Source organism: Pezoporus wallicus, unplaced genomic scaffold (assembly GCF_028554395.1).
Source record: "Pezoporus wallicus isolate ANWC-B61680 ecotype Strahan unplaced genomic scaffold, APGP_CSIRO_Pwel_v1 contig_227, whole genome shotgun sequence".
Classification (NCBI taxonomy): domain Eukaryota; kingdom Metazoa; phylum Chordata; class Aves; order Psittaciformes; family Psittacidae; genus Pezoporus; species Pezoporus wallicus.
The window spans coordinates 9,080,918-9,098,881 of record NW_026635704.1 but is presented as its reverse complement, the minus strand read 5'-3'; the positions used below and the strand labels follow the sequence as shown (position 1 = coordinate 9,098,881).

General features: G+C 47.4%; 1 protein-coding gene and 1 long non-coding RNA gene across 4 annotated transcripts in view; one reads left to right on the top strand and one right to left on the bottom strand.

The window, feature by feature from the left end:
- Positions 1 to 6,035, bottom strand: part of CABLES1 (Cdk5 and Abl enzyme substrate 1) — a 68,400-nt gene extending 62,365 nt beyond the window's left edge. Inside the window, exon 1 of one of the 2 annotated variants that reach the window (XM_057397616.1) lies at positions 5,220 to 6,035. In XM_057397616.1, the coding sequence (XP_057253599.1) occupies positions 5,220 to 5,740 (521 nt within the window). In that variant the 5' untranslated portion in view covers positions 5,741 to 6,035. The remainder of the gene's footprint in view (positions 1 to 5,219) is intronic. The other variant, XM_057397615.1, reaches the window with a different exon arrangement.
- LOC130592914 (uncharacterized) lies at positions 5,364 to 16,904 on the top strand. Of its 2 annotated transcripts, none has more exons than XR_008970700.1 (4): positions 5,364 to 5,588; positions 12,152 to 12,298; positions 15,472 to 15,582; positions 16,565 to 16,904. It is a non-coding gene; the product is annotated as an uncharacterized LOC130592914 (long non-coding RNA). The 2 variants fall into 2 exon arrangements; XR_008970701.1 differs by lacking the exon at positions 5,364 to 5,588 and adding an exon at positions 5,923 to 6,045.
- Positions 16,905 to 17,964: the final 1,060 nt, after the last annotated feature.

Here is a 17,964-nt window from a genome sequence, read left to right as displayed (position 1 = left end):
ACCTGCAGAGTCCTGAGGCTTTGGCAGACGCAGCTCCCTCTCAACCTCTTCCCTCTGTGAAGGGCTCTAATTAATTCCCTAGTACTCATGAACACTATGTTCTGTCCCAGCTCCTCTTCTGAACTGACAGCAAAGGGTTTTTTCCTTGTCTGATGAATACTACCTTTTTCATCTGCCACATATACTTGCTAAGTAATGTAATAGCCTAAAATATGCCAGAAGAAACTTCTGTGGAACTTGTTTTTAAAAGGTTTGTGTATTAACAGAACAAGGCTGATGCATCTGTGCTGTCTGTCTGGGCATCTTCATACTGCAGTGGTTTCTGAACTACTGGTCAACTTCAGCTAACACCTGGAAGTGTGTGGAAGACCACACTTCCACAAGTTTCAAAGGAAGCAACAGAGGGATGCACAAACCTCTGCCCTGGACAAGGGAAAAGGCCAGCAGAGACCAACAGTGATGGATGCTGGTCAGTGTGATGTGGGGCTGGCCGTGCTCAGCACATGCACAGCTCAGAAAGCCCACCAGCAGTCCATGATCATTCCTGCACAGCTCAAAGTGACCATGAGGAACCAGCCTCCAAAGAGTGCTCATGCTAAAGGACATAGTTCACTCAGTTCTCACAGGAATCCTGGAGGAGCTTGCAGGCTGTGTGCATGGGGACTGCAAGCCCTCTTTTGGGTTGGGGGGGGAGCCCTCAGAAACAGCATCAAAGACTTACATAGAGCCTGTAGCACTTAAAACAGGCTGTGAGGGACCTGCACCAAAAGATACAGCAGGATGCTGGTACAACGACTAAAACAGCCCTTGCTACCTGCATCTTAACCCTGCTGTTGAACATCCCCTAGTCAGGGTGGCACAAAATGCCATGTAGCCTCCTGAAGTGACAGCTGAAGTCAGTAAGCATCCCCTTCTTCAGAGGCAGAAACCATCAGTGGTAGACAAGGTCACACACCTATGTAAAGACTTAGTTCAGCTCATGTACTTCCCATTCACTTCTCAGACCATTAAATCGCTGTTTTCACGCTATTCTTTTATACACCATTCTGAAATTCGGGCTGCCTGAAGGGCTTTAGGTTCAGTGAATAGCAAAGCCTCCATCATACACAAAAGGTCCCATATGCTTCCAGCAGCTCACAAGCCAGCTCCTGATTCTGCGATGACCCTGCAGGGTGGACAGTGCCCCCAGTTCTTTGTTTTGCCCCTTTCAGGACCCTGCCTGTAAGACACTTGTTTCTGAGAGATTCTTCTTTTGTCTCCAGCGTGTTTAGTCTGGAGGCATCTTCTGTGATGGGCTGAGCCTGTATTACATGCACGCCCAAGGCCATGGAGGATCAGGCTCTGACCTCTCAGCCTTTCACCATGAAAATGAACAGCAGGATTCAGCTCCTCTGCAACATCCTGGAGGCATTGTGAGACTTGTTAACTGTTCCAGCATCCCCCTTCACTGCATCTCTGCCCCATCCCTGGAACTGCTCAAGGCCAGGCTGGACAGGGCTTTGAGCAACCTGGTCTAGTGGAAGCTGTCCCTGCCCATGGCAGAGGGTTGAAACAGGATGATCTTTAAGGTCCCTTCCAACCCAAACCATTCTGTGATCTCTCTAGAAGATGAATATGGAGGCCATACGCAGCTCTGCATTTTATAATAGGCAGAAACAAATTGAATCTTCACAAGCTTTACTAATCAAAAATTAATTTCAGAATTACTCAGGAAATGAGATTTGTCTTGTAGGTCAATACATTCTGAAGAAACATCTATTTGGACCATGATAACTTCAATGTCCTTTTGAGTGAACCTCTCCCCACCAATTACTCAGCAGATACTCCTTTCTGCTTCCTTCCCAGCACCAGCTGCTTCCAGAAGGAATTCTCCTGCCCACCATCTGCCTTCAAGCCTGACACAGCAACACAGACAAATGCAACTGTAAGTGATGTTTAAACTCCAAATCCAATCCCTGATTTGCTTCCTTAGAAAAAAAAAAGGAAAAAAAAACAAAAACAAAAACAAAAAAAAACTCCACAACGCAAAAAATAACATGCTTGTATCTGACCACATGCCCACTGGAATAGGCCTTATGTAGAGAAGGAAACTTCACGTATGTAAACAGCAGTATTTTTCCCAAAGAAAATTATGGTAACAAGGATTCAAGGTACACACAAAAACTACTAACTGGGACCATCACCTGATCTACAGGTTCTGAAATGATTTTAAACCAGTGCTGCTGGAATCTTGTTCCAGATAGCTCCTCGCTGGTTTAAGATGAAGCTGTTAAAAGGAATTATAATTTGACATGAAGGGAAACTTGGCAGAACCTGGCCCTACTTTCCAGCAGCCTCATGTCCTCAGCCACCCCTTCACCACAAAACTGAAACAAACTTCTCCTGCACTAGACAAGAACCTTTGGCATCAACAGGCTGACTTCTGAACAAGAGTATTTTTTTCTCTTTACATATAATTATATGCTAGCCTCCAAGCAGCTAGAAGCTCCATGTTCTTTTTCTGTATCGTGTGCTTCTTGTGAATACACATAACAGCGCAAACCCAAACCACATTAATGATAACCTTGTTAAATATAAACTAGTACGCAATTATATAAACTGCTAACACAAACAAAAAAGCCAGGAAACTCTGATTATATGCTCACAATGGTTTCTGAAAACTAAATAAAAACAACACCATAAGGCAGCCTGTCTTGCCTGATACTGTAACAGAAAACGGCTTCATGTTGTAATTAACACATCTCAGCACAGAGGACTAGTCTATCAAATGAGGCATCAAAAATTTGAAGCCCACAGCAAGGAGAGGGCAAGGGTGGGAGGAGAGACAACAGGTGCACACATGAACTACAAAAACCATCTGATTTTTCTCTCTGCTTCCCTGCATCCTCCTTCAGGTGAGATAATGCCTGCTGCTGGGCTGTTGCTGTGACTTCCACCCTATTTCGTTGAGAGGGCAGGCCACGCCTGGGCTGGCTTTTGGCTCCTTCCTCTCCATTAAGAGAGCAGCAGAAGGTCTGCTCAAACCCTCTGTTCTTGGGCTTGTGCCAGCGCTGTGCGTGCCTGTGATTTATCTTCTGTGCAGCCTACTGTGAACTCAGAAATCAGAGCCCCTACCACATCTTTTCACCGAGATGATGAGCCAATGCCCCATGCAACCTCTGTGGTCTTCAGCTGTCTGTTCCTCATGTTTAAATATATATACCTTTTCCAGAACAGAAACGAATCCACTGAAGGCAGGCCAAAGTTTGCCCCAGGCTGCACACATGCAGCATCACGGCAGCCAGCAAAGCTAGGGGCATAACCCGGAGCTGTCCTGCACCAGCTGTAACGGAGAGGTTCACATTTGTCAGTGGGGCAATCCAAGGTCTCCACCACAGATGAATGTAGCTCTCAAGAAGACAAAAGAGCATGAGAAAACCAGCATTTTCCTTACATCTTACACCACAAGAAAATACACAGTCCTAAGGAAGGACCAGAGGAGCACCTCGACAAGGTTTCCTTGGGTGACTTCCCCTTGCCATAGGCTTGAGCTATCCCACAGCCTGCTTGCACATTAGCAGCACAGCTGGACTTGCATGACACTGGATTTCTAGGTTGTAAATAAGAACAGTAATTACCTTTCCCTCTAAAGTTCCAAACTGTTCTCATGTGACTAAAACCAAAAAGCACTGGTTGGGGAAGGAAGAATTCAGATATCAAGAAACAGGGGCAAAGGAAAACAATGACAGAACGACGAAGGGCTGAGGGAACAAGTGATACATAAGTGATAAGAGCACCCTTCCCAGGACTGAGCGCAGGATCAAAGCGTGCAAGCAAGGAAAATCAAGGAGGATCCTTTGGAATCCAGAAAGGTAACATAGGAATCCTGCATCAATAATGAACTCCCTAACTGGAAGGTAAAGGAGAATCCAGTCTCTTGAACAGCAGGATAATACTGCCAAGCGCATTCCCACCAAGTAATAAGTTTAAGAGTAGAAAAGAAATGTCCAAATCATAGTCTGTTGGGTCACTTCTCACCCTCAAGCATTGCACAGAACCATATCACAAACTAGAGCACACAAGCGCGTGTGTGTCACACTTCTGTGCTGGTGATCCATGGAACAATGAGAGAGCTGTCACCGCAGGAATTGTTTTGAGACACATGACTGGGAGAAGATGGGTGATAACCCACCAGCAGGCATTTTACTTGGGAAGGTGGGGCTCCCCCACCCCAGCACCTGAAAAGAGGCTCAAAAAAGCCACCAATACAATCCAGATGGAATACAGAAAAGCCAGCAGTCATGGGGCACACAGCTAAGACAACTTTCTCCTGGGATACCTCCAATTTCTCCAAGCTGATTGGTTTTGAAGGGACTTTTCTACAGGTGGCTATGCTCAATTACCCTTACAAACCCTTGCAGTATCATGTGACTCAAAGTCTACCTATTTGTCCAAGGGAGAAAAGAGAAAGGAGCGTGGCAAATGGGGAATGTGGGAGGGGTGAGCACCGTGGGCTTGTGGAGCAGTCATTTCCTCCAGCTTCTACCCTGGCTCTCTTCCCCAACCCCAGCCTTTGATACCCGAGTGTGTCGTTGAAGAAGTGAAGGAAGACGGTTTTTTATCCGAGGAGCAACTACTCACATGCATTCGTACATTTTTACATATTTGCTACCTTCTTAGCCAAAAGTCTCTGATTTTCGAGCAGGTGAGATTATTCCTTTGGGAATTAAAAGGCAAAAGAGTAGCCAGCCGCAAGGAACATCCCAGAGGAACATTACGTGCTTGCAGATAGCGAGCTTATTTATGGAGGTAGCAAGATGTTGGTCACACCATGCGCGTACACCGTAATCCGTGGACAGCGATGCAAAGGTTTCCTTCCCCTCTACGGGCTGCAGACCTGGCTGCAGCGCACTTGGTTCGGGGTTGGCTCCCTGCCTGTCAACAGGCAGCACGGCGGACTCAGTCCGTCACCAGCCACGAGAAAGTGGGGACAACTGCCCCGGCTGCGGGGACGATCGGCTGCACAAGCCTGCCTTGCTTGGCAGGACCGAAACTCTGGGTCACTCACACCCAGGCGCGGAGAACCGCTGCGGCGGGGCGGCTCGGCTACCGCCGCGCACCGACCTGCCCTGCCCGCCCGTACATCCCTGCCGCTGCCGCTGCCCACACCCCGGGCGAGCCGGCCGCCCGCCCTTCCCGCGCATCACCCGCGCACCCGCCGTCCCCGCGGCGCGCCTTACCGGGACCGCTGCAGCTCGAAGGCGGAGGCGGAACAGCTCTGCCCCAGCTCTCCGCTGCCGCCGCCGGGGCCCTGGGGGCTGGTGCGGCCGAAGGGCGCCGGCAGCACCCCTGCCGTGAAGGAGTTGAGGCGGCCCCGGCTGCCCGCCGCCGAGGCGCCCAGGAAGGCGGCGGCCGGCACCTGCACAGCGGCGAAGGCGTCCTCCTCCTCTTCCTCCTCTTCCTCCTCCTCCTGGGCCCGGGGGGTCTCGGCGGGCACCCCCGGGGGGCTGCCAAGCCGCGGCGGCGGCGGTGGCTGCGGGGCCTGGCGGGGCCTGGCAGCGGAGCCGTCGTTGCCCGGCGGCGGGGGCCGCCCGTCGAGGGAGATGCTGGTGAGGAAGGAGAGCGCGGCCTGCCTACGGCGGGGGTCGCTGCGCGCCGGCGGCGGCTGCAGCGGCGGCCCCTTCCTGGGGCAGGGCTCCGGCGGCGGCAGGGGCCCGGCGGCGGGACTGCCGGGGCTGGCGGCGGTGGCGGCCGCCGCCATTGTCGGCCGGCTCCCCCTCCCCTCTTCGCTGGCCGGGCTCTGGCTCTGGCTGCCTGCCCCTTAGGCGGGCGGGCGGCGGGACATGGGTGCCGTCGGCCCGCCGGGGTGCATGGGGTTGTCGCGGGGGTACCCTCCGCCCGGGCGCGCCGCGCTGTCCCGGGCCCCCGCCGCCCGCCCGCTCCGTATTTATAGGTGCAGCCGCGCCGCCGAGCGCCCTGTGCAATAACACGGCAATCACGTGTGGGAAACGGGGAGCTGGAGGAAAACAAAAGCCCGGCCAGCAGCCCGGAGGAGGAGGGAGAAGGGTGGGTCTCGGCGAGCTCCCTCCTTTCAACCTCTCTCTTTTTTTTTTTCCCTTTCACCCCCTTCCCTCCTCCTCCTCCTCCTCCTCCTCCTTCTTTTCCCTTCCTGGATGCGTGGGGGCGGGCGGGAGCCGGGGAAGGTGGAGTCTGTGCCTATAGTACACGGCACATGGCCCTCGGAGGCTGCCCCCGGCAGCGCTGGTCGCGCGGGCTGCGGGTCGGCACGGCTGCTGGAGAGGTACCGGCTTACAGCCGTGCATTGGGCAGCGGCCTGGGTGCTGCCCCGCTGGTTTCCCGGGCGGGGACCGTGGCTCCGGGGCTGTCGCAGGCACCCTGGGGATGCGCTTGGCTGCCGGCAGCTCATCCCCTCGGTACGGCAAGCCTGACCTGCCCCAGCTCGTATAGGCTGCCTGCTGCAGTGTAAGGCATGTGTGTGTAAGTCACATCTAAGGAGTTCCCCAGACCATTAAAGCAATCCCCTCCCTAACCTTTCCTTCTCTCCAGCACCGGCGAAAGTCCAGTTGGTTTGCCCTCTCCTATGTAGCGCAAGCCTCAAATGTCTGTATTCCCTGTCTTCTCTGAAGTGGTCTGTTGTGCAGCTAACTGCAGGTCTGCACCCTCCCTCCTCCTTGCAGCTGCGGCTCAGGAGGGCGAGCAGCCAGTCCAGCTCAGCAAAAAAACTTCTTCATTTCTTCGTTACTTTATTTTGATCAACTCAACCGTGCTACAAGTGCTCTTGCCCTGTGAAGATAATTTCATCAATGGCTTATGTAAGGGTTGGATAACAGATATATACAAACAGCAGAACATATGGTTGTTGCAAGATAGCAACGTGTGCCTTCTTCATAAAGCATTACAATGACTTGTGTTATATTCCACTTATAGTTGGTAGATGATTTACAAGCCATCCCAAACTGTCACAAAGACTAATGTTCCCTACAATTTTATCAAAAGCTTGTTAATTTGGTTAAAAAAAATTAGATTGACCAGGGAGGGGAGCCTAATCATAAGAATCTTAGAATCACAGAATAGCTTGTGTTGGAAGGGACCTAAAAGATCATCTAGTTCCATCCACCTGCCATAGGTAGGGACGCCTTCCACTGGACCAGGTTGCTCCATGCCCCATTCAGCCTGGCCTTGAACACTGCCAGGGATGGGGCAGGCACAGCTTCTCTGAACAACCTGTGCCAGTGCCTCACCACCGTCATAGTGAAGAATTTTTTCCTAATACCTAATCTAAATGTCCTATTGCTGGAGGAATCTATGGACCCAGGTTTGCATTCATCTCAAAACCGACCTTTTGAGCATTCAGTGACTTTAGAATCAAGTTCTGTGACTTGGACTGATTTCTGAACGTTTGGCTTTTACTGACAATGAGCACCGCAAAACCTGATCTTCAAGGGGTCAAGTCCCTGGGATGTGCTCCTCATGTAGTAATGATGCTATCCAGGAACAGGAAGCTGTGAGCAAGGGAAGGGGAAATGATGGAGGAAAGGGAAGTTTCCCAGATCCCACATTCTTAGAGAAGTGCTATTTTGAGACGGGCATTCTCATTTCAGACTGCTCTCTTGAGGTTTACCCAGATGCTATCTTTCTTAACAGAGGGCACTGTTGTGTCTGTCCCTGCAGCACATCAAGGATGGATCATTTGGATAGGAAGGCCTGAGTGCTAGACTTGCCTCCCCAGGGAAGAGCCCAGCTGGCATCTCCCACCTGGGACGGTGGATGCTCTGTACTCCTGTACTTGCAAAGTGTCCTTCAAACTTTTGTTTCGGAGAGGAAGACTGAGGAATTGCAGGCCTGCTGCCTTCCTTTGATGGGGCAGGCAATGTCTGTGCCTGACCAGAGGCCCTATATCTGCAGTGGGAGCTAGCAAGTTACGTGGTGTTGGGGCACGGATGCACTTGGCTCCCATGGAGGAGCTCCATGCTCCTTTTGAGACAGTACTGCTTTCAGAAGAATTCAGGAGGTTTTGGAGGAGGGTCCTCAGCCACAGAGAAATGTCACAGCTTTGTAGCTTGGTAGTTAGTATGTTCATTGGATGCTGACCTCTGGTCCAGGAACTACTACTAGGTGGTAGATAGGTCATTAAACACAGGCCTCCCACATTACAGCTGAGTAAGGTATACATTGGGAGGTTTTTTTCTCCTTTTGTGTTTCTGAGGGGAAGCAGCCACAGCATGTATTTTTCTCTGGAGCTCAAAAGCTTGCTATGGCAACTGAGTCCTGTGGCGTATTTTCCAAATCCAGCTTGTCACAAGACACAGGTCTGGGAAAGAATCACCCCTAAAACACCAGGTGGGGTTCCAAAGGATGGTCTAGCCTGGGACAGTTTTTATGAGTGCAGAAGTGTGCATTCGTTTCCCAAAATTACTCTTGTGAAGGGATAAATCGCTCTTGATTGCTGCATTATTTTAAATGGAGCAAAACCTCTGCTCTAGAGCTCCTCTAGAGCTGTCCCACAGGAAAGCATTCCCCCCTCCCTTGTCCGCATGTTCATCCAGATGCTTTCAAACACATTGAAACCAAGACAGTGGGTTAAAACATCCCTTCAACTGCATGTGAGAATAAACCCGTTTGAGAAAGCCACGTACAAGAAGAAAAGCATGAATTTCTCAGTCTAAAGTGAAGCTATTTTTAATAACGAGTGGGGTACAACAGTAGAAGTATAATTGGCATGTCAGAAATATCAGGTTCTCTAGACCTATTTATACATTTAGTAGCAAGTTTAAATGAACGTGCACAACCTAAGGTAAATGTTTTCCAGTTACTTATGTCTTTTGATCTGTGCTTAGCAAAACTGTAGATGATTACATGTGCCATAGTAGTCCTGTCTGCTGGAGGATACGTGGAAATATTAAGCTGACTTTGCCGGTTGAAACTTTTTTCTTTGATGGGGAACCAGTGGTTGGCCAGAGGAAATAGCAAAGTTGAAAGGAAAACCAAAAAGACATTCTGGAAGCTTGCTTCTGTGACTGTTTTTTCAATCATCTCCCTCTCTTGAGTTCTCTTCCAAACAACCAGCTCTACCCAAGTGCAAGTGAACTGTTTTTATTTCAGAGGTCACAGGCTTATATAAGTGGCTGGATGGCAAGTGGTAATAAGAGTGGTAGAGCATGATGGCTTTTTCACCCAGTGCACCAAGAACTGGCATAAAGACTCGTCAGTTGTGGGTGTTCAGAGACAGCATGGAATTTGGGGGCCCATTAACAGGCGAGTGGAGAGGCTGGCTTTAAAGAGGTTGAAGAGAGTGGAGAGAGTGTGGACAAAAATGAAAGCACAGCAATTTAATAGTCTAAGAAATGAGACTGGAGAAATGGCTTCTGCGTGCCTGCGTTCAGAGGAAAGTTAACCCAGGTGTGGAAGCCTCACATTGTCTTGGGTGTCCTTTAGCTAACATGAGGGTAGTCCTGCTGCAATGGGAGGATGCAGCCAGCAGGATGTGAAGACACAGTCTGAAAGGCCCCAGACTTTGATGTAAAGCTGGGCTCCTGAGTGGCTTGCCAAAAGCTCTTTGCAGGTGAATTGAAAACTTCACCTGGAATTTGAGTTAGAGGCAAGATTTGTATTCTTCTGAGAGTTACCTCTGCAGGTCCTGAGTCACAGCACGAGTCACCAGGCTGGTTCTTGAGTGACCTCAGCACAGTTTGCCTGCTTTAGTGACAAACCCAAGTTTCTTATTGTCAGTGATATTTGTGGGAGCTGCAGGAAGCTAGGGGAAGAAAAGCTAAATGCAGTTGTCTCCTGTAAATTCAACAAGTTTGTTTTCTGGCTGGCAGGACCAGTCAGGTGATGCTGTTATGAAAAGCTCAGCAAAGATGTAGTCTGGAGATACCACTTCTGAGTTCCAGTAGTTGAGAACAGATGCCATTATTATTGGTGGTCATGGATATCACTATCAGATCCCAACAGTCAGGCAGATTTCCCATGTTCTGTGAGGACTCTTGCCATGCAAGATTTTGTAGAAGTAAAAAAAAAAAAAAAATGCAATCTTTATAAATGCTTTCTTCTTTCCTTCCCAAAATCACCTTTCAGAAGAAAATTTCACTTCAAAAGAGGAAAGCAGCTGTGACATTGGAGAAAGAAAAATATGAATTTAATAATCTTTCTGCTTAGAAGGAGTGCCTGGCAGAAAAAAAGTAGAGGCAGTTTGAACACATTGCATTGAGAGCCATAGTTAAGAATGGAAATTGGATAAAGGCAGTACAAATTCTTTACAAAAGACTAATACTGCATCTGGATAGCAAGGCCTGTTTTGGTGCCAGGCCCTAACCTTCAGTCTGTTGCAAATTTAGCCTGATTCTCAGAAATGCTAAGTACTTGTGCTTCCCATTAGTGATTTTTCAGGAGCCAGGGGCTTTTACTTGTTGAGGGCCACCTTTGCTAACTGAAATGTAAAAGCTTAACAGTAGTACGAGTGTCACCCTGTTTGGAGAGCAGCATTCCCTGGGTAGTGTAGGTCCATACTTGCCTGTCTGCGAAGAACCTAACTTTGTTTGCGTTGTTCCAACGTGGGTGCCAACATTACCAAATTAACATAAAACCAAATTCATATATGGCATTGTAGCCACCTAACATTGTGGTTGGAGTAGTGTGTGTGACTGTGGGGCAAGATGTGCAGAAGCCAATGTCCTCAGCAAAGATGAAACAGATTGCTGAGTTGTGGGTAGTCAGGACACCCAACCTGCCAGTTATTTTGGATGTCAGAGGTGTGGCATGTGTGTGCATTGTAATGTTCCTGAGATCTGCAGTAAGCCAGTAGTGTACATGTGGGTGGTAGAGCCAATTTGATAGTCATTTGTCTCTCAGAAATTAGGGCAGTCTAGATAAGTCATGAATGGCATCTGTATCATTACTCCAACTTAGAGTACCTTTAGGTGAGGCTCATGGCAACAGCCATTTATTAACAGTAATGAATGTTTTCTATTACTAGATCCAATTCAGGCCAAACATTTCTTGGAAAACTTTGGTCAGAATGGTTATGCCAGCCCTAAAGGCAAGACCATGAGAAACACATTGCTTTACCCACATTAGAAGTTCTTGTGACCTTTCCTTTGATATTTCCCTTGTGACTTTACCTTTTCCAGCCCTAACTATTGTATGATTCTGTAGACTTGGGTGGCATGGTTTAGTGTGAGGTGTCCCTGGCCATGGCAGGGGGGTTGGAACTAGATGATCTTAAGGTCCTTTCCAACCCTAACTATTCTATGATTCTATGATTCTATACTCCAGCATCCCTGCACTGAGACAAGAATCCAAGAGGTGGGCTTCTGTCTCTGAGGTGGGGCTGACAAAGGAGAAGGGGGTGCCCTTCCTGTCAAAATCTACCCAACTCTGTTGAATTTGAAACCTCTGAATCATAGCTCACATATGCTAGCTAGGGACTCATGACCTACCAGCTAAAACTGCCAGTGAGGATACCTTTTCATGGAGCAAACTTCAGCCTCCTGCATTTGCCGAACGGGCTGAGCACATGTAGCACCCAGACCTACAGAAGCCTTGGGAGGGATGTTCCCAGTTATTCTGGGGCATGGTGGAGGCAGCTGCTGGACCATGGGTGCAAAGTAGGCAAGCGGAGTAGAGGAGGGAGCAACCTGTGTGGATTTGGAGGTGGAAGGAGCTGCAGGAAAAAAGATACCATCCTTGGATTTGATGCATGCACATGGGATGGGGGGCTGAGGGTTTGCACATCAAGCATGAGTTCCTCCATGATTGAATTTTTAAAGTTCTTCATTCAACTTAAGCTGGCTTTGACGTTTTTTGTTGTTTCTGCTGTTGTTTGTTCACTCTATACGCTAATGAATCCCTTAAAGACCCACACTAAACTGGGATCTCCATTTTACTGGGTGCTGCTGAGGGGCTCTCCCATGCCTCAGTGAGCTTGCAGGCTGACTAGACAAAACAAGGAAGGTGGCCATGTAGGAACTGCCACCGGAATGTGACTGTTGCTGGCTCCTACTGGAGTGATTAAATGGGAACAGGGCCACATAGCTCCTCCCTCCCTTGAAAAACAAAAACTGTGGGCACTTGTACAGAAAACAACCCCTGTCTCTGTTTGTCCTTGTCTTGCTGCAGTTCTGATCTGTGAAATCAGACTTTCTTTTTGCAGTATCACAATGTTAATGTAGACATAAAGTTCAAAATGGAGTAGTCTTTATTGAAACAAGGAATGGGCAAATGTCCTGTCTGCCTGGAAATGAACAAGCAGTGGTGTAAATAAAGGGCGACTCGTAACTGCAGGAGAACAGAAAGACTGGTCGCTAAAAAGAGCTTTTTTTTAAGGTTTTCATCAAGTGACAACTGTGATTTGTCCTGCTCTTTACTATTTTGAGAGAGTTTGGAATCAAATTCAGAATCACTGAACATTAAGGTTTCAGAGGGAAGCTGGGAAGAACATCCATCCTCATCACGGTGACTGTTAATTTTTAATCACCTTGGCATAATTTTAAAACAGGCTGCAGGTTTCTGACACATTCATGTGAGCGTCTCCTTTGGTTTGCTGGGGGTAGGAAAATCCTCCAGTTCACAGGACAGCCAGACTGAGGAGCTGGGTGTGAGTGAAAACGCTGTTGACACCTTCTCAGACATGGTCTTCAATGAGTAAAAACATGAAATAAATGGAATCTGAAGTTCCCAGAGGGACGTGCTGTTGGAGCATTTCACTTCAGAGACTCTCCTGCGAGTTCAGCTTGACTGGAAATGTTTAATATCCAAGAAAAAGGAGGAAAAAAAAGGTTCAAAGGACTTTTTTTCTCCTCTTGAAAATATTACATTCAGGGAGCATGACTCTAAAGGGAATGAAGGAGGCAAATGGAAAACTTCTTGGCAGCAGGAGCTGAGGTTTTGCATTCAGCTCAATGGCATTTTTTGGTCTGTGTGCAATGTGATATCCCGTGAGCGCCACACTTGGTTCACTCAGAAATTTCAAGGAAGGTTTCAGATCCCTTTTAACTTTGCTAGATCCTCAGTGGCCAGTACTTATCGCAGGCTGTTGTGGAAAGCTGGCAGCCATGGAGGAGAAATAAAACCTCTGCCTGCACCCTTGTGTCCTGTCACCGTGGGCCACCTCATGTATTATTTCCAAGTCCTATTTATAATGCTTTATGTGCATAAACTATGAGCAGCAGGTACCAGGGAGTGTGAAAATCCAATCCAAAACATATCCACCCATTATGCTGGCTGCCCAAGTGGCATGATTGGTTGTAAATGTTCCAAGACCCCTCTCTGGTTATAAGCATGCTTTATATAACCTAAATGATGCTCAGGTAATTTGCATTTGCTTCATTCAGGCTGTGTGCTCCCAGGTTGCTCAGGGGTCTGTGAGGTCTATAGCCACTTCTCCTTTCACCCAGGATAGGGCACAGCTCTGAAACCTCCAAGCAATACTTCCAGGTAAATATTTGCCACTGGCAAATTTGCAGTGTAATAACCCGTCAGTCCCAGGGTGGCCAAAAAACTGGCACAAGCGACCAAACTGTTGAGAAGGAAGGCGTAATGATGGCAAGCTTTGTGGCAGGGCATATGGGGCCAGCCTCCGCTGCAGGCTGGGTGGGAGGAGGATGGCTTGCAGGTCCTATTCCCAAAAACCTCTGAGCTGCCAAAGGCTGCACACCTCCGATACTGATGTGAGCCCAGCCACAGGGCTCGGTCACGTTGTGGACTTCCTACCACTCCAGAGGTCTTTCATGGCTCCCTGCAGCTCTGGGTCACTGCCATAGTGCTGATGTGGGACTACTGTCTGTGCTTCCCAAGTCCTCCTGCTTGACTTTATGCCAGGAGGAGAGAGACTCCAGCCCCCTAATCAAAGAACAGCAAATTCACCTGCAGTGGAACAGCCATGAGTGCCCCAACTCTGCACTGGGGTCTGCCAGGACAATTGCCTGCACATGGGGTGGGGAGCAGCTTCCTGCCACTGGGGGGAAACCAGCAGCTCGACACTATCCTGAATAAACATAACTTGTCACATGCATATTTATAGAACCCCGTAGACATTAAATCTGCTAAGAATCGGTCTAAACAGGATACATTTCTCCTCTCAATGTTTTGGCAGGAAAGTCTTCTAAGCAGGAAATGGAAATGACATAAACCGAAAGGTAATTCCCTGGCAAGACAGATCCAAAGTCTTCTGCTGTCTGCTCAAATTGAATAGCACCTCGGTGCAATAATCTTCACGTTGAGATCAATGAGGCTGTTTAAATAAATGAAGCATTCAAGTGTAGTCTTCTAAAGCGAGGCAAGAGAGATGGCATTGAAATCAAAAGGCTAAAATTCAAGCCTACTTGAGCCCCAAGGAAAGGATAAACCCTTTAAGCTAGCTGTGAAGAAATAAGAGCTGGAAAGAGTCTGACAGATCCATTCTAAAACTTCTTGCAAAATAAAACTTAGGGGCCAGAAAGCAAACTTACTAACAAGATTTTGGCTGTGTGTGTGTGTATGTATGTACATATATACATATATTTCACTTTGCCCTGTGGGGATGTAATGCAATTAGATATAATGAGACGTAATACATATGCTCAAACTAGAGCAATAAAAGGAATACATAGCAAAATTATTCTTCTGGTTTTGGAAATGATTTAGCCATCTCCATGGTGTCAGTGTGACTGTGTTCCTATGGGAACAAGCTGCCTCAAAGCAAGAGGCTTCTAGGCAAGAGTAGGTGAATCCTGGCTAAAAACTTGGGGTTTAGCACAAAACTAAATATTCTGTAAATATCAAATATTCTGCAATATTCGGACTAAATTCACTCATTTTCAAAACTCATTGAAAGGGTTCTTTTTTACTCTTCCAATGAAGCAAGATGCAATCAGCTGTGTTCAAACCATCTTTAGGACTGACTAGTAGATACTTGGTAGCAAAAACCTGTTTGCACCCTCCTTGCAACCATGATGTTACTTCCCAGAGCTGCACTCTAATGATGATAACCCTTTTGAAAATCACCGTACCACAGGAGTAATCCCAAAGGCTTTAATAGGACTACTGCTGGATTAAAGTACTATTCTTTGTGATGGAGCATATCAGAATCTTGCTTTATATTAACATTTGCCTTAAATGCGTATCTCCCCTGAAACAAACAAAGTCTTGTTGTGTATATTGTAAGGGGTTTACGTTGCTTTAATGTTAACATGCAGCAGGAACAATGCTTACAGAACAAAACCCTGGAACTTCAAAGCTTTCTTGAGTATGCCTTGAAAAAAAAAGAATTCTGAGGAAGAAAAGCATTGAGCTGACCAGTCAGTCAGAAATCAGACTGCTGCAGCTAGCCAAAGATGTCTTTGAATCAATATTCTGAGTGTTCATTCCCCTAACTGAAGCTGATCGAATGTGCTTTATTTTTAACTCCAAGCTGTTAAAATCACCATCAAACTGGCTGTCATGCCCATAACATATGAAGGAGATGGACCATAACCTGAGGTTTTCTGCCAGCAGGTAATGAATGAATGGACTGGAAATTACAGGAAGGCTTGGACTCGAATTCCAAGGCAGGATTGTAAATTGTGGGAAGTGGAGTCAGACGTGCTGTACATCAACAGTACAGATGTAAGTAAAACCTCAAGGGTAGTCCCATCTGGTACTACAAGTCCATAAATACCAGTTTTCTAGAGGAAAGAAATGAAACAAGGGTGCTGGAGCTGTATCTTCCAGTCCTGGTCTCATCTTTCCTGTAAACCCTGCTAAAATGTCTTCTGTAGCTCTGTTCTCAGTGCAGGTTCATTCCTATCTTGTGCCTGCTGTTATAGTCCTGTCTTCCCATTCTGATGCCCTAACATCTGTACAAGTCCCCTTGCTTCCTCGCTTGAGGTACAGAGGGTGTCTAGGGTGAGACATCCACATGCTAAAGGCATAGGGATCATTTGTGTGTGCCGTTTCCCCTGTCATCGTTAGGGCAGATAGTGGTGAGTTGGCCCTAAGAAGAAATCCTAAAAGTGCTTAAGACACCTTTAGATTTAAGGCACCAGTAAAAAACTCCACGAAAAGGTCTTGGTGGTAATATGGTGGCATTGACACTTGGTGTTGAGAAAGCACATTTCAAAAGAGATCTGTTGCCTGCACTGGTTCATGCAGTACTAGTGTTACGGGCCATCTCAGCAGCTCGCAAGGGTCCCCAATGTCCCACCTCCCCATACAGTTTTACTTGTGAATTATTAGGGGTAGAAAGCATGTTTGTGAGAAAAATAAGTGAAGAGGAACAGGCTGTAGAGAGCAGTTTAAAAATTGCAGAACTTCAATTAATGTTGAATTCCACTTTCTAATCTGAAGACAATTCCTGGTTTAAATTTTGTGCTGCTCTAAACAGCAATGGCACACTGTCGCTTCTCCCTATTTTTGTTCTTAAGGAGGTACAGGAATCTTAAACTGACAGCTAATCAGCATTTCAGTGGACTAGATGTAATATCTGATAATACATCATGAAGCATACTGTGCCCTTGGAAACAGCATTTTGCAGTTTCTGTCTGTAGAACCCTTAATAGCTCACAGGAGAACCACACAGTGAAAACATGGGTGTGTTAATCCTTTGTAGGCTTGAATTTGCTGCTCCTTTGTAGATGTGAATTTGTTTGAAAAGCCATCTGCTGGTCTTGAGCCTTTAGTATTTGCCTGCCAACCAGAATGAGATAGGTGGGGAGTATGTTGCTCTTACTGTTCTGTACAAGGCATACCTGAACTGCAGAGAAAAGCAGGAGGACGATAGCCCATAAAGGTAAGATGATAAATGCAGGTAAGGTCATTTGTCCCAGAACTTCAAATGCTCAAATTCAGTATGCAATTGTTTCCAAAGTGGATATTTTTAAAGGGCATCATGCCAAGTAATTTTAGGCCAAATATGTGGCTATTTAAGGAAGTACATTACAGAGCATTAAAGGCAAAATGAAAAATCATTTTAATTGTGCCCAAATCTGTGCAGTTGTGCCTCAGTTCAGAGCCGAGGACCCGGTGAGGCAGGACACTGTAATGCTCAGTGCCAAACAGACTGAGGGCCAGAGCTCTGAAAGGGGCACATCATGTTCATGGGGGATATTTCTTTTCCCTCTCCACTTTGAATATTCCCTTGCAAGTGTTGTGTTATTAAATGTAAATACAATAGCCTTGTGTGGATGAAACCTAGAGAGAGCATCTCCCTGTGTGAAATGTGCCAGCTCTGTTCACCATTTGCAGGATAAACCCTGTTTCCTGCCAGGGTGTCCCACTTTGAACAGGGAGTTTCCTCTCCCCAAACAATAGCAGCGTGGGTCAGCATTGCCCTGGGAGTGAGTGGTTTTACAGGGGAGGAGGTGTGCAGGTGGAAAAGAAATGGTTTGCAATAGAAGCAGGACTGATTTTTCCATGACTGCACCAGGATGGTGCTATGTCAGCCCCCGTTGGCGTGGGGTTTGCTGGTTTTCCACCCACCATGTGGACAAAGAGACTTTCCCCTAGACATGGATGTGGTCCCTGACGTGGGTAGTACTCCGTGCTCATCCCTCTGGAAGGAGAGCAGCATTGCCTGCGCAACTGATGATTTCTGCAGGCTGAAGTCCATCAAAGCTATCTAAAGATTCTTTAAAACACAGCGTGAACAACTTAGGGGCTGTTTTTTCCTTTCGCATTAGCTGCATGAGGAGGAAAGCACATGGGACATGGGACATGGCGATGCTTTGTCTTGTGCTGGAGCATGGGTGCTTCAGCAGGACAGGCTGCCAGAGGAACGTAATCTCTGCCCCACTCTTCCTGACCAGGGCTGATGGAGCTGTTTTTTTCCAGTGAATTTCCAGCTATGCTATTAAAATAAACTTCTCACTGAAAGCTTCTGCCTTGAAGCAGCCACCCTGCCTCTGTATTTGCCTCTGTTCTGTAACTCTCTGTGCTGTTGAATGGGGATCTCCTCTCCCAGGCTATGTCCTATGCAGCTGAAATTAACCCCTATGCAATCCTATGGAGCAT